At 41.1% G+C, this 14,547-nt stretch overlaps 1 protein-coding gene across 1 annotated transcript in view; it reads left to right on the forward strand.

Annotated features, from left to right (window-relative positions):
* The first annotated feature begins 2,247 nt into the window (after positions 1–2,247).
* Positions 2,248–14,547, forward strand: part of PPP1CB (protein phosphatase 1 catalytic subunit beta) — a 28,684-nt gene continuing 16,384 nt past the window's right edge. The window contains exon 1 of the mRNA XM_063152042.1: positions 2,248–2,417. Coding sequence (XP_063008112.1) covers positions 2,366–2,417 — 52 coding nt within the window. The 5' untranslated portion in view covers positions 2,248–2,365. The remainder of the gene's footprint in view (positions 2,418–14,547) is intronic.

Below are 14,547 nucleotides of genomic sequence, written 5' to 3' on the forward strand. Positions count from 1 at the left end.
GGAATGACATTTACTAACACATTGTTGTTTTCTTTGGAAATTTCTGTCTTCCAGATCTGGCAAACTGAGCAGAAGAGCAGTGCAAATTGAAGGACACCTTGAGACAGCATTGGATAAGGAAAGTTGACACATGAGGTATTTAGGGTAAATGGCTCTGAGACCAAGTAGGGGAAAGTTAGAAGCAAAGCCATCTTGGTGGACATGAAAGGAATTTCAAAATAACTGAGAGACAATTTAGAAAGGTGAGCATTGTTAATGAGATTTTGACAAGGCATCAGTCCAGTTCCCCCTTGTACTTGAATCACCAGTTAGCTGTCTTTGGCCTGCATGTGTGCATGGTATAATGCCAAAAACTACTGAACATCCACCCTTGATCACAGAAAATGCTTTCATTGACTATTGCTTTCTGTATTGCAGAAGACAATGAGCCTCATTCTCTGCTCTTTTAATTCTGTTTACTGTACTTGGATTATGTCAGTGGGACATGCTAAGTTTTAACCCACCAAGGGAGAAACCCACACATTTGTGTCCCTGCTCAGGTTACAAAGAAAGGGGGGTGCAAACTTGACAGGGTTCTGCAGCACAGTGAGGGGACCCTCCACCCAGCTGAGAGCCCAGGTACAGCTGGGCACTGGTTGTCACCCAGCCATGCTCCCAGTAAAACAAGACACTGGCACACAATCTGCAAGGAAAGAAATGAGCTATGTTTTGCAGTGTTTTCTGTTTCATAGCATCTCTGCTTATATTAAATTATTTTGTCGTTATGATATGCTGCTGAATTGTTTCTGGAAGATGCTGACTTGCCTAGCAAAAACAGTTGTTGGGGATTGTTTTGCTCAGTGTACCTGAAAGTTTATCATCCTACAGAGTTTGGGAAGATGCCTTAATTATATTTTTATGCCACAGTGAAAGATAATTTCACATCCCCATTTAATTATCAATGCAGAATGTTCTGCAATAATATATTATTATGTATGAACTGTCTGAACCTGATGTTGTGATGGCTTAAAATAGCCTCCAGGGCAGTTCAGTTGTGTGAAACGAAACTGGGACAATTCCTAAATGCTCAAGAGGGACTGCAGATCTATTAGTCTTGGCAGCAATAAAGTAGTTAGGATAAGGATGAACTTTCAAAAAGTGAACTAATTATTTTTCCTAGTTTAACGAAAAATGAAAGAAAAACATTCTAGGATTTTTTTTTTAATTTAGATTTCCAATACTAGCAGAATTTGAAAAACAAGAAAGGATAGCTGTATGACCTATCATGAGCAGATGAGCTGAAATTTTATTTCTGCGTATCCTGCCCACCTGTGTAGGCATTTCAAAAGAGTGTTCTTTCACCTGATTGTCTGGGCACTTAGCATCATCTGATACCTGATCATGGCCCCACCTTGTCCTAATTGCTTTTGTTTTGCTCATACTCATTTTCTTTTAATCAAGAGATAAAAATTGGGTTTCAACATTATATAAGGTGGAAGCACTTTGCTGGCTTGTAGGGACTGATGGAAAAATTCAAGTTCAAGTTTCTACATCAACATCTATATTTAGGCATATAAAGGAGAGGTCTGTTTTTCCTAGAACATCTGCACTTTGTTACTTTGTCAACATCCATGTATTTATCTGCTCTCCCAGTTCACAGAGGGTTTTCACCACCTACATTTTAAAGCACTTCTCTGTCCATCCAAGGCAAGCATCTGCTGACAGAAGTATGTAAACATGTCTTTAGAGAGCTCATCTCAAAAAAAAAAAAAAAAAGTTCCAGAAATCACCAAAAAAGTACTCTTAGCAGCTCCAGCCGCAGGGAAACACGAACCGCAGAGTTTTCTCTGCGAACTGCGTTCGAAGAGCGCTGCAAAGGGCACAACTCGTCATTCCAGTTATGACACGTTTTTTAAAATTTATTTTTAATGAACTGCGTGGTGGTACAGGTGGAGGAGGGCTGACCCCGGCTGGCACGGAGGCTCCCCGGGCTCCTGTTCCTGCCTCTCCCCGTATCCGAGCCCGGCGCCGCCGCCGCGGCCCGAGGCCTCCGGGCCAGCGGGGCACGGCCCGGCCCGCTCCGCGCCTGCGCCGCCGAGCCCGCCGCGCCTGCGCGCTGCCGGGGCGCGGAGCGGCCGCGGCGGGCGAGGCGGCACATGCGCCCTGGCGGCTGCTGAGGAGGGGAGGAGGCGCGGGGAGGAGCGGTGGCCGCGTTCTCCCATTTAGCTGCGAGGGAGCGGGAGAAGCCGGGCGGCCGCCGGGGACCGCCGGAGGGGGGTGGGGGGAGCCACTGTCGCTGCGGCCGCCGCTCCCTGCTCCTCCTCCTCCGTGGAGCGCCCTCCACCCCGCCCTCTCCCCGCCCGGGACCGAGTCTGGTGGCCACAAAATGGCGGACGGGGAGCTGAACGTGGACAGCCTCATCACCCGGCTGCTGGAAGGTGAGCGGGGCGCGGCGGGGAGCCAGAGGGCACGGCCGCCGCTCCCCGCGGGACGAGCCGGGGCTGCCGGCGCGGGGCGAGCGGGGGCAGCGCCTTCCCCGGGGTGGCGGCCGGGAGCGGGCTCGGCTCGGCGCGTCCCGCCGGTGACCGGAGCCCCGGCCCTGCAGCCCCGCCGAGGGAGGAGGGGCTGCTGTGCGGGGGGGTGCCCGCCCTGTCTGGCTGCCTTCATATTTAATAGGAAGAAAAAAAAAAAAAAAAGGCTCGTTTTCCATCTTCCCTTTTTCGCCCCGCTGCCAGTGCCTGGCTGAGGGGCGAGCTGGGGGCGCCGCGCTAGCCGAGCTGTTCTCCTCGCTAGCCGAGCGGCCTTTTCTCCCCGTGCCTCCGGTCGGGTTGTAGTCGCAGCCCTCCGTGTGTGAAATTGCGTGTGCGAGATGCCTTAGGTGTGGGGCTGTGTGTACGTGAGTGGCGGTGGGAGCTGAGGGATTTAGTGCGCTGACATTCCTCAGCCTGCCCACGGGGCAGTCTTCAGAAGTGGCTCTCACGGGCGGCTCATAAAGGCTGTGGAGGATTTTCTGTGTATTAAATAGTGATTCTGCCCTTGAAAGTAAACTCGCTTATTGCCTGCTTTTGGTGAAGCTGAGGAATTATTCCTAGCGTTTTCTTTTTATTTAAGTTGTGTCGTGAATGTTTAGTCTTCTTGGGCCTCTTCTTCCATTAATCTTTCATTCCACATTCAACAAATACCTGGTGTGCCGGAGATGAGATGAGAGCGCTTGCATGGGTATGCGCCGTTCATTTATTTGGTTGCTGTACTCCTTAGATAGTTGGATCACATTGCAGAAGGCTTATAGAAAGGAATTTATGGAGCATGTATAGTTTGGGAAGTGAAGCAAGTTTTGTAAGGCTGAGTTTCGTTTGGTCGAGTTACCACAAAGCAAGGGGTTTAGGGCTTTAAGGACTTCTTAGCAGCTGCTATCTCATCTTTTTCGATGTGAAAACGAAGAACAGCAAAAGCAGTATTTCAAAATACCTAAAGTCTTTGAAGAGTTGTGCTTATGTTTGTGATTTAAGATATGCAGTGTAGTATAGTATGAAGAAACAAGTATCAGTTGTAGTTTCTCATAGATCGTTAATGCAGATAAAACTCCCTTTTTCTGGATGTTGAAACACAGATTAATAGGTAGGGTTTTAAGACAAACTAAATAATAACCTAGTAAATGTTGACATTTTAGGGCAGATTTTGGGGGTGGACGACATTAAGATACATGTATATTTATGGTTCTGGGGTTTTTGAGACTTTAAATAATATATTCGTAAGACACTTGTTCCACAATAGTGTAGTAATTGAAATATAGAGTGCTTTAGGAGGAGGGGATTCTGCAGTGTTTTGGTGTGCAACTTGTTGGATTGTTCTGTTCCCTCTTAAGTATTACTCTGCTTTTTTTTTTTTTTTTTTTTTTTGAAGACTTGTAAAATATGTCTTCCATACAATTTACACACACCATAAATACTTGTGTTACAACTTCATTGCTTTTGGGTTATGGTTCTAACCTTGTGTTTCAGCAGCCTACTCTGTGCTTCTTGTCTTCCATAGTACTTTAACCTTTAGGGATATGTGTATGTACAACTTCTGAACCAAGCCTTGCTTGTAATTTTGCTTTTCTGCTTCTTAGTCCATTTTTAACTCTGAGCAGAGACTCTGAAGATTTTTAAGTGGAATGGGGTGCTTTTTTTTTCTGTTTGTAATCTGCTAACATTCAAGGAGTGCCTTGTTTAACATCTCTTATCTGAAATGTAATAGGTAATTCTTACAGGTTTTATTTGGGAAAAAATGGCAGCAATTAAAGGAATGCATTATTTTTGCTTTCTTTTTAACATCTTTTATTTGTTGCCCTGCTAGCATATAGCATTTTAACCTGTTGTTTAAACAGCAGTGTTCCACAATGAAGGTTGGGTTTTTTTGTTTGGTTGGTTTTTTGTTCAATTGGCAGCTCACATTCTGGAGCTCATGCTGTTGCTTAGCTGACCTGTTCTGGTAAAGTGAGTTTGAATCCCTCCCCACGCTGGTTGCGCAGAAAAATTTCTGTTGACTCTTATCTCCAGTTAAATTGTTCAAAGCAAGTTGTTTGGCTCCATTACTCACACTTCAGCTTTGACTTAAAAGGATAATTTAACTTGGCTTTTGTGGTGTAAGTGTAAGCACAGTGAAATAGTAAAAAGACATTTTAGTTAAATGTTGTCATGCAGTATATATTAGTCCTTTTTGTTGCTTTGAGTGAAATGCATGGCTTTAAGTTTGAATAGCAGTCCGCAGTTGTCTCTCAGTGGCTGCTACACGGGATTTTTCAAGGGTGGCAAATACATATCAAAAGCCACAGCAGCAGGAAACTTCACTGCTCTCAGTGTTGCTGGGTGGTGACACCTGTTTCTGGGCTGTGATATTAACTGTCAGGAGTTCTTGCTCCTGCTTTAATTAGGTTACTCTAACTGTTTTTATCCTTCTGGGTTATATGGCACATTAACTTGCCTTTTGATTGGAATTACCTACTTAGATTGTCTTACTTTCTGTGTGTTAATTTGTGATTTTCATTCTTTTTGAGATAGCAATATGAAGTGGCCTACAGCTGGGCTGCTTGGGAGAATTCAAGAACATCTTCCCAAGAACTCCTCAAGGAGTGTGCCCACCTGCTTATCTGGAATGTGTACTTAGCTACTCTGTAGATCTTTTGAGTGCTGAAAGCCGAATCGATTAACTCTTGAGTTGAGTTTAGGGAGAGTTTTCATAGATTCACCTGAACCAGGGTGTAATGAATGTTAGTAGTCTTCTATGACATCAGCTTTGAATTTCCATGTTCTTTTGCTTATACCAAGTTCTTCTCTATTCACTGGTTGAAGTGGTGAATTTAGGAATGGTAAGATCTCATTTTGAATTGACTTTCTCTTGCAATGTGTCTGGTTCTTGGCCATTAGTTGGTGATACCTTATAAATGACTACTGTTTGGAAATGGTAGGAAGGTGAAAACTCAAGTGTGTACATAAAGTGAAAAGAAAAGAAAACAGTGTTTTCTTTTATCTCTGTCTACCAAGTACCATCTGCCAGATTTAAATTGTCGTTCCTGTTGCTTTACTAGAAGAATGAAGGAGATGCTGGTGCTCTGACATGTGTGCCTCCCTATCTTGGAGACACTTTGAGTTTTACTGTCTGTCATGAGTGAATCTGCAAAGATTTGCAGGTCATTCAAATACAGAATTCCATATCTTTGCTAAAAGACTCTTAGAGTGATAGGTGACCTTGAAAGTGAATTATCCAAATTCATTGAAAGAGTGTTTCCTTCTTGTGCTTGTATACAGAATCACAGATCAGGCTTAGCTGTGTTATGGTACATGAAGATGGTGGTCTTATTTTTGCTTCAGTGTGTGTACTTATTACATGTTGTTATTTTTTTCCTTCCTACTATCCCAGCTATGCCATCTGGTGGATAGATTTTTTCCCAGTCCCTTCTAGCTGTGGACAATAAACAGGAATATGCACACATGATACTGCCATGAGCACATCGGATGTGGAATACAGAATAATGCCATGGTTTGGGTTGGAGGGAGCTTGTAAAGGCCCCTTGGTACAGCCCCTCTCCAGTGCAGGGACAGCTTCACCTAGATCAGGTTCCTCAGAGCCCTGTCCAGTGTGATCCTGAATGTTTCCAGGAATGAAGCATCCACCACCTCTCTGGGCCACCTGCTCTGTGTTTCATCACTCACTGTAAAAGAATTTCATCCATATATCTAGACTTTACCTACTTTTCTTTTTTTAAAATTTATTTAGTATAAATCAGTTTTCCTTGTCTCATTGCAAGAAGCCCTATTGGAAAGTCTGTCCCCATCTTTCTTATAAGCCCTCTTTAAGTATTGGAAGGCTGTGATTCAGTGGCCTTCTAGAATCCCACTCTCCAATGTGAACAGAGAAGTTTTTTTTCTCTTGGGCTTTGCAGCTGAAATTGCTCCTTGTGTTTTGCCTCATCTAGGAATACCATGTATCCCTGTCTGGGAAATGCCCTGGAATTTGTAACAATGCTGAGCTAAATTCAGCGCACCAGGTCTACATTTAAGCCACATTCTAAGCTAATTGTGATTTAGCTTAGATGTGTGATGTGTGGAAAAGGTTGCCCCTATGTCAAAGCCAAGATACTGGAATAGGTGCAGCCTTGACTTGTAAGGAGTGCTGTGAATGGTGTTAAGTAAGATTTCCATATTTCTGTCAGGGTGTTGGGCTTCCTGTTTCTGTGCTGTATCCTTAATTTCTGGGTATAAGACATCCCAGCTGGAATGAATTTCTGCTCTTTTAAATGTATAGGTGTCTTAGTAAACACTAGGGAGTTTACCATATGGGAGAGAGGATGTACTCAGGGAAACCCAGACACAGTAACCTTAGGTACAAGATGGTTTTCTGTAAAAGGGCTTCATTTCTATTGCTGTACAAACAAATTTGCCTTGTCTAGGCAAGACATCTAGCTTTCCTAATTAAAATTAACAATTTGAATTAATCTGAGTGAACTTAATGTGGATCTTTTCTAAACAAATTTTTTTTGTGAGGCTGAGGGCTACTAGTTCTGGCAGTTCCAATGCACCAAAGAAGCTGTGAAATATTTATCCAAGAAGAGACATGTTGGACTACCAGTAGGTGTAGGGAATGGTTATTGCTTCAATGTTCAGCTAAAAAGGTGATTTTTATGATTGCCTTAATAAAGCTGATTGCATGGTGTTCTTACCATGTCATGTGTTGTCTTCTAAGAAAGCTGCAAGCTTCATTTTCTTGTGATTTTGGAGGTCTTCTAGGTTGTGATAAACATAAAAATGTGACTGTTACTCGACTTTTTAAATGAAAGTTGTATTTTAAATTCTTATGAAATAATTGAGATTTTTCCTTATTAATTTCAAATGGTATAGAGCATATTGGTCAAATGTGCTATGGTCAATAACATTTCTTATTTTGTTACTGTCTTAACTAATTAATATATCCAGCCAGCCTGATGGTGTGGTATGATATGGTAGCAGTGCTTGCAGTTCTAGGCTCTGTAACTGATGCTGAAAAAGAGGTAGTTGTAGAGAAATAAAATAGACCTTAATGATGTGTTGCAAAACAATACAAACAAACCATGGAGATGAATCCAGCACAAACAGGAGTTATTACCTGGCTTGGTGTGAAATCACTGGATCATTTGCTACTAGAAAAATAAACAGGAATAACTGTAAAAGGACTTGCTTGCGAAGGACTTTTTTAAAAATAGTCTTTAAAAAGAGGAAGAAAATAGGCAGTTTTGGTATGTTTCTAGGAGGGTAGGTGTTGTATTAACCAGAGAGGAGGGATAAGGAATGAGGTTTGTTTCTGGGTTTGCTCAGCAGTGCAGATATCAGCCACTTCATCTTTAGCTTTATAAGTGCATGACGAATGGAATGCTTGGCTGGAGACTGCTCTGAGGGCCAGGAGCCAGCACCAGGCCCTGTGCTGGGTTCTTTATTCTGCCTGCCTCTTTGGCCACTCGAAGGCTCCATGATTCACTAACTGTTTCACTTAGAAACTCTGCAGCACAGGTTTTCCTTGTGTCATTCCTTGTCTTTCTCCCTGCTCAGCTAAATCATACTATAAAAAGAGAGAAACTGTTGTTCTTTAAGATAACTGCAACTATAAACTGTTAAAACTCCTTTTAAATGCTCATTAGCTACCAGCAGAGGCAGGAGTGTGACTTTGGCAGAAAGGAGGAAACCGCCCTGCTGAACCCTAGGCTGTGGTGAGGGCAGCCTGCCGTGTTTGGCTGTTGCTCACTGAGGTCACACACAGTGCTCAGTGAAGGGGCTCCAGAGGGGAATGAGGTGCCTCTAAAGGTATTGGGTATCTGCTTTATCATTTGAGACATTGAAATGAACCTTCTATTGTGTGATTTGCTCAGTACATTGACTAGGATGTTTTAGTTTTGCGGTACCATCTTTTCTGGGTTTTGAGGTGGTGTTTTGTGGTTGTTTTTTGGTATTTTTATATCAAGCTTGATATAAAGCTTTTTGTGTATATATCCCATGTAATTGTATTGGTTAAGCACCAGTGACACTGATGTGCAGAAATTACACCCAGCTTCTTGTATCATAACTTCAGTAGCTTCTCTCCTTGGTTCTCAGAAGTTAACTAGATAACCTTTTGTAATTTACCTCCACCTTCCTTGAGGTTTAGGAATTTTATTAGCACTGTGTTAGGGGAAAAGAAAGTCATCCTTTGTGAAATAAGCTGAAATTCTTAGTTTCATGAAATGTTTATGCTAAGTTAGCTTTCCATGTAGACCAGGACAGGAATTACTATCACTGTGTAATACAGCATTGTGAGAGGCTTCTACCTTGGGTTTGCTGGTTGCTGGAGTTTTAGTTTCAAGTGTACTTCAGCAAACAGTAAATGCAGAACATGGGGTCTTTCCTTCAGCATTGAATTCAGCAGTTCTTGCATGATGCAGAATGAGTGAGACATCAGTTAGCTTATGGAACTTCGGTGTAAGGTAGCAGGTGGTCCATGAAAAGCTAAGGGAATGGGTAAAAGTTGCATGTTTTCATGGGCTTACTGGAGCATCCCCTGAAGCAATTTTACGTAATTGTTTCTAAGTCATTTCAAAGCCTCTTCTCCATGAGTATTAATTTTGCTGGGTGGTCTGTATTTGAAGAATGTAAGTTCAAGTTTGGGTAGAACAGCATCACTCAATTGTTAGGGATTTTTTCCCATTAAAGGCTTGGGCAGTCTCTTACTCTGCAGTGAATTTGTGCTTGATATTAAATAAGCCTGCTAAAATAAGTTCATAAGCCATCACTGTTCTTCAGCAAGATGCTTAATATCAAGGTCATCTAGTGAAGGCAATTTTAGAAAGACTTAAAGGTTACTTGGATGTAAAAGCACAGTTTTTCAGGAAGAAAAGCTCCCAGGAAGACTGATTATTCTATTTTTAGTGAGAAATTTGGGTGATGTACCCTAGGAAGAGTGCAGGGTTGCTGGCTATGCTGCAGCAGAGCTGTATGTTCAGCGATCTGTTCTTGCTGAATTGAGCAAAGTTCTAACAGGTTCATTGATATTATTGTTGTCCGCCAGTGTAACTCGTGAATGAGAGCTATTCTAAGCTTAGTTCTGTCACAGCAGTTCTGAAAATTTAAAACTTGTGTTGCTGGCTTTACTCTCTGGTTTGCTGCAAGGTAGGGAGTGGCTGCTTCTGGATGGCAGCTGAACAAGTTAAAAAACAGAAGATATTCTGAGGGAATAGAAGTTTTGCTTTTAAAATTGAGAGTTGCTTTTAAAATCCAGTATGGGATTCTTGACTTAAACTCATGAAAACATGTAATTTGGATTTAAAAAATACTAAGAGCAGATAACTTCAGAACATATTTCCAAAAATCAGTGTGAGGACTGCTTATTGTTTTTTTCCCCAAGTCATCGGTAATGCCGCCTTAAGCTTTAAAATCTGTTCTGCTCCTACTATTGACAGGCTGTTCAACATTTGCCAAATACTTGAAAGTGCTTTTAAGTACAAAAAAAATTAGTTAAATGTCTGAGTTGTTAACCACCAATGATTAAACATCCCACAGAATGTGGGGGGAGTGAAAGCTCAAGGGAATTGCTTGTGTGCAGTTTGTAAAATTGCATGCTTGCAGTCTTGGGTTGTAGTTTGGGGGTCTTTTTTAGATCTGCTCTGGCAAAATTGACTTCTAAAGCCATAATTTCAGACATAAGCTTGGCTGGAGCTAGTATGGGAAGATGCAAAACCAGCTGCTTACTCTTTCTTTAGCCCTGTCTCACGTTCACAGAAGATATATTCTTCATCTTGGGGAACTATTTAGATTACATTTTTGATTTGCTGTATCTTTGTTCTAGGAAGAAAATATCAGTTCACTGCAGTTTACTGTGTGGCCACATAAGTGCATGTCTGCAAAAAGAGCAGAGTGAATGGAAAGGAGAGTGCTTATTAGCAATAATGCTGCCCCAATTTTTTATAATACGAGGGAGAAGTCTCTGGGTTCTGATGTTATGATAAACCTGTGAGTGTTACATGCAGTAAGCTGGACACTGTCATGTTGGAAAGCAGCACCAGGTAAATGCTTAGGGTAGCTGTGCATACCATAGCTGACTTAGTCATTGAAGAAACTCCTAGTGGTGGCACAAAATGAGCAGCTTAGCTGCTTAGAGAGAGGCACACCAGAAGCAGTGTGACAGAACAGGTTAAATTCATTTTTTCCATTTCATGAAAGGCTATGGAAAATAGCAATGCAAGTGAAAATTGGAACAGCCAATTCTTGACCCACTTTCCTTTTCCTTGCTGGTATTGCCTTACATAATCTACTATACTCTGGCATAAGTTTAGAGGTATTAAAAAAATATTTTTTGCTTAAGTTTTTCTTACTGCCACTGTGCAATTCATGTCTTGGACTGCTAATTACTGTTACTGAACTTCTTCAGGTTGCTTACCAATGGTTGTGTAGATGCAGAGATTATTCTAGTATTAATTAGAGTAGCTTTTAGGTAACTGGAGGATCTGTTGTGCTAAAATAAGTCTCAGTATTCAATGCATGTATTTGCTTTTGTTCCTTTTTATTCTGTGCCATGTCACTCTGCTTGAAGCTCACTGGAGGAAGGGCTTGTTCTCTCAGAGCACTATGTACATGAGTTTGTGTATTACAACAGAAGTGCTGTCCCTACTGTCCCTAGCAAAAGGCTAATTTATGTAAATCAAAGCTTGTTTACAGCATTTTAGATTAAAGATAATTAATTTACCTTCAACGTTGATATATTTCTGCCCTGGATAACTGACAGCTGTTAAAAATGATGATTTTCCCAATGCTGTTTGAGCTACAGATTTTGCAGAGTGAGAAGCTATGACTGGAGTGGTTAGCTGTAGTAATTTGTAAATGAGTCTGAAAAACATCTCTTATGATCTCGATCTGGTTCTTAGAACCTCCCCTTCAATCTGTTCTGAGGGATTTGGCTTTTGAAACACTAAATGCAGTGTTGTTGACAATCCATGCAAAGCTCAGCTGAGTCAAGGGAACTTGAACAAAATTCTAGTTGTAACGTAAGCTGCTGAAATAAGTGCTTAGTCTTACTTGTGTACTTGTGGCACAGCTGTGGCACATCTGTTCTGGATGTTCTTGGCAAATCTTCCAGTGTCTTTGTGTGCCCAGTGAAGTGCTGAGCCTTTCAAGGCTCACAGGAGCCTCTCATTTCTCAATACATAGTGCCCTTGTTGCTGATCCTGGAACTGTGGGAGAAAACTGCTTTTATCTTAACTAGTATTGATGATTATTCCTCATGAAACCCCAGGTTTTGTATTAGTTCACATGTAACTGAACCTGTGTGTGTGCTCTGGAGCTGCAGACTGCTTGGGTGGAAGGGGCCTTTGCAAAGGTACAATGGCTCAGATCTGCACCTTTCCCAAGGGATGGCAGGGACTGATCATCACGTGCATGCTGTCTCCTCTTCTCAGAGTGCTAGACCTGTCAGAGTTGTACAAGTGTCTTCTAACCTGGAAAATCTGAAATGAGGTAATAAGTAGCTTAGTGGATTTGTCTGTTAAGGACTTGCAGCATTTAGGGCTCTACTGTTAGAGGTAAGGAAATACCATCAAGGCACTGACTGGCAGTTAATTATGAAGTCAGGGACTGCATGTTCTCTGTGCCTTGCTTCTCATGAAAAAATCCAGCGCCACTCAAAGTATCAATTCTATAAAGCAAATGTTCCAAGTTTAAACCCCTGTGTGACTTTCAAAGGGAGCTAAAGGCTGGTGTTGTAAGAAAAACTGATTGGGTCAAAGTTATTTAAAGTATTATGGGCACTCTACTTGAACTGTTACCTCAGTTTTGGTCTCAGTGCTTGGTCTGGTGCTGCTTCTGGTAATGTTCATGTTGTATATAGTGGGCTTTCCTGGGTTTGAATTCCAAAACTAGAGTGGATATAAGTGTGTGGTTTGACTTCTTGGTTTCAATCTGTATGAAATGGCATTATTCTGGTACTGCAAGACATTATGAGAGTTAAATACAGAAGAGAATGTCATTGCTTATGGTTAAAAGAATGCACTGTCTGTGGAAAGACATGACTGGAAAGCTGGTTGTGCTGCTTGGTGCTTTGGTGTGACTTTGTTGCAAGCCACGGCTCTAAAATAGAGCAATTGCTTAAATAAAATTATAGCCATTGTAATAGGAGGACTCTGCTTGTGTATAATGGCAGTTTGTTGTGCCTATCAGAAGGAGTCCCAGGTCTCTGAAGGGGATCATTATAAACTATTGGAACACAAGCTTTTGAAATTAAGATTATTGGAACATTTTGGTACCTCACAAAGTGAGTAGTCAAGTCCTGTGCAAAGCCTGAGTTTGGTTGGTTGTAGGTTTTTTGCTAATAATGGGGCTGAAGATGTATCTGTAAGAAAATCACTTATTTGTTTGAAATGTGATGGAATGGAAGCCTGTAGGCATATATTGTTTGCAAGTCACATTGTTTGTTTCTGATGTCTGCCTTTGTATTCTTTTAATATGTAAGTGAACATCTTAATGCATGAGGAATAAAAACACAGAAGTGTTGCTAAAATGCTGTTTACTTCCTCAAGTGTAGTTGAAATCTTAATCAGCAAGAGGAATGTGACTTACCATATCATAAATGTCACCTGGTAGTGATTCACTGAGTTTCACTGAAAGAAGTCTTGTATGACACAGCCTTTTTCTTGTGAGGTTCTAATGAGCTAAGTATTTACAATATATCCTCAACTTCAGATATACTATTCCTCCTGCTCTTTTGGCACTCAAACTAGCTGTTCCAGGATCTAATTTTGATCCTGTTCCAGGATCTAATCTCTTCCCTGCTTTTGAATACCATTCTTCAGTTCTGCTTCTTCTCGTGTCCCTGTGACTGCTTCCTAACCTCTGTTTACCAAGTGTTTGGTGTTTATTAAAAATAAATATTTATAGCACAGTGTTGGTGTGGTCAGATGTGCAGTTACACTGGGACAAGCATGCAGTGATAACCAGAGCAGTAGTACTGGGTGACCTAGGACAAACTGTTTTCCCTCATAGCCTGTCTTCCCCATTGCACAATGTGGGTAATGCTAGATGTAATTATACTGACCTCCTCTGTATAGTGAGTTTTCTTGGAATTAAGCAGAAATAAAAGGAAAAGGGAGGTTATGTTAATTTAAAAAAAATTACAATCTTAGTTTTCTGTTTTGAAGAGGGAAAGCAGGTTACCTAGGAATTTGCTGTGTGTGAAGAAATAGTTCTTGCCCTTCTGTTCACAAATTTACTAGGCTAACTGAAGTTGTAGCTAATTTTTTTATGAAGTAAAGTCTTACTATACATGAATTTGAAAGCATTTGGATTTGAGCTGCAAATGTTGTGTGTTACCTTCCCTTGAAGGTACTACCATGGTTTGATGCTGAATGTTACTTTCATCTAAAACAGATGGCAGGACAGGATGTTCACCTGTTGTAGACACTGATAGATTCTGGCTTATTTGTTTGAACTCTGAAGTTTGGTTTGTGCTGAGATGGAAGACTGAAGTGGATTGGCCAAAGTGACAACACAATTGTTCTATTTTGCTGCCTCATTAGACACACTGTGGTCTCTTACAGGAATCATACAGATACTTGTAAAAAGAAGCAGCTGCAGATAAACTTGCCAGAGGATGTGGCTTGGAGTGCAATGACATGCAAATGCTTTTGATTTTATGCTAAATATAGGTCTGAGTGTCTGACTTACAGGTTTTGAGAATTCAATTTCATTTCTAATTAGAATGTTCTTGGCTGTAAAGGTTTCAGTAATTTAAGAGCCATTATATATGAAAGTTCCCTCAAACTTTCATAGTTTTTAGTGTGATGTTTCTAATATGGCAGTTTCAGTTTATTTAAACATAATAGTGTCTATGATTTTTTTTCTTTGTATTTAACTAATGCTGTTAAATTTAACAGTTCTAAACAAGTTTACCTTGTGCTAATGTGGAAGTGTTTTCAGGTTTTCTGTTCTCAAGATTTTTCTTGTCTTTTATGAATACTCTAGCATAAAGGAATTGTTAAATTAAACACTTCTTAAAATTGCTATTTATTCAGATATGGACAAAAGCACAGTTTAAATT

This window comes from Melospiza melodia, chromosome 3, assembly GCF_035770615.1.
Source record: "Melospiza melodia melodia isolate bMelMel2 chromosome 3, bMelMel2.pri, whole genome shotgun sequence".
Lineage (NCBI taxonomy): Eukaryota > Metazoa > Chordata > Aves > Passeriformes > Passerellidae > Melospiza > Melospiza melodia.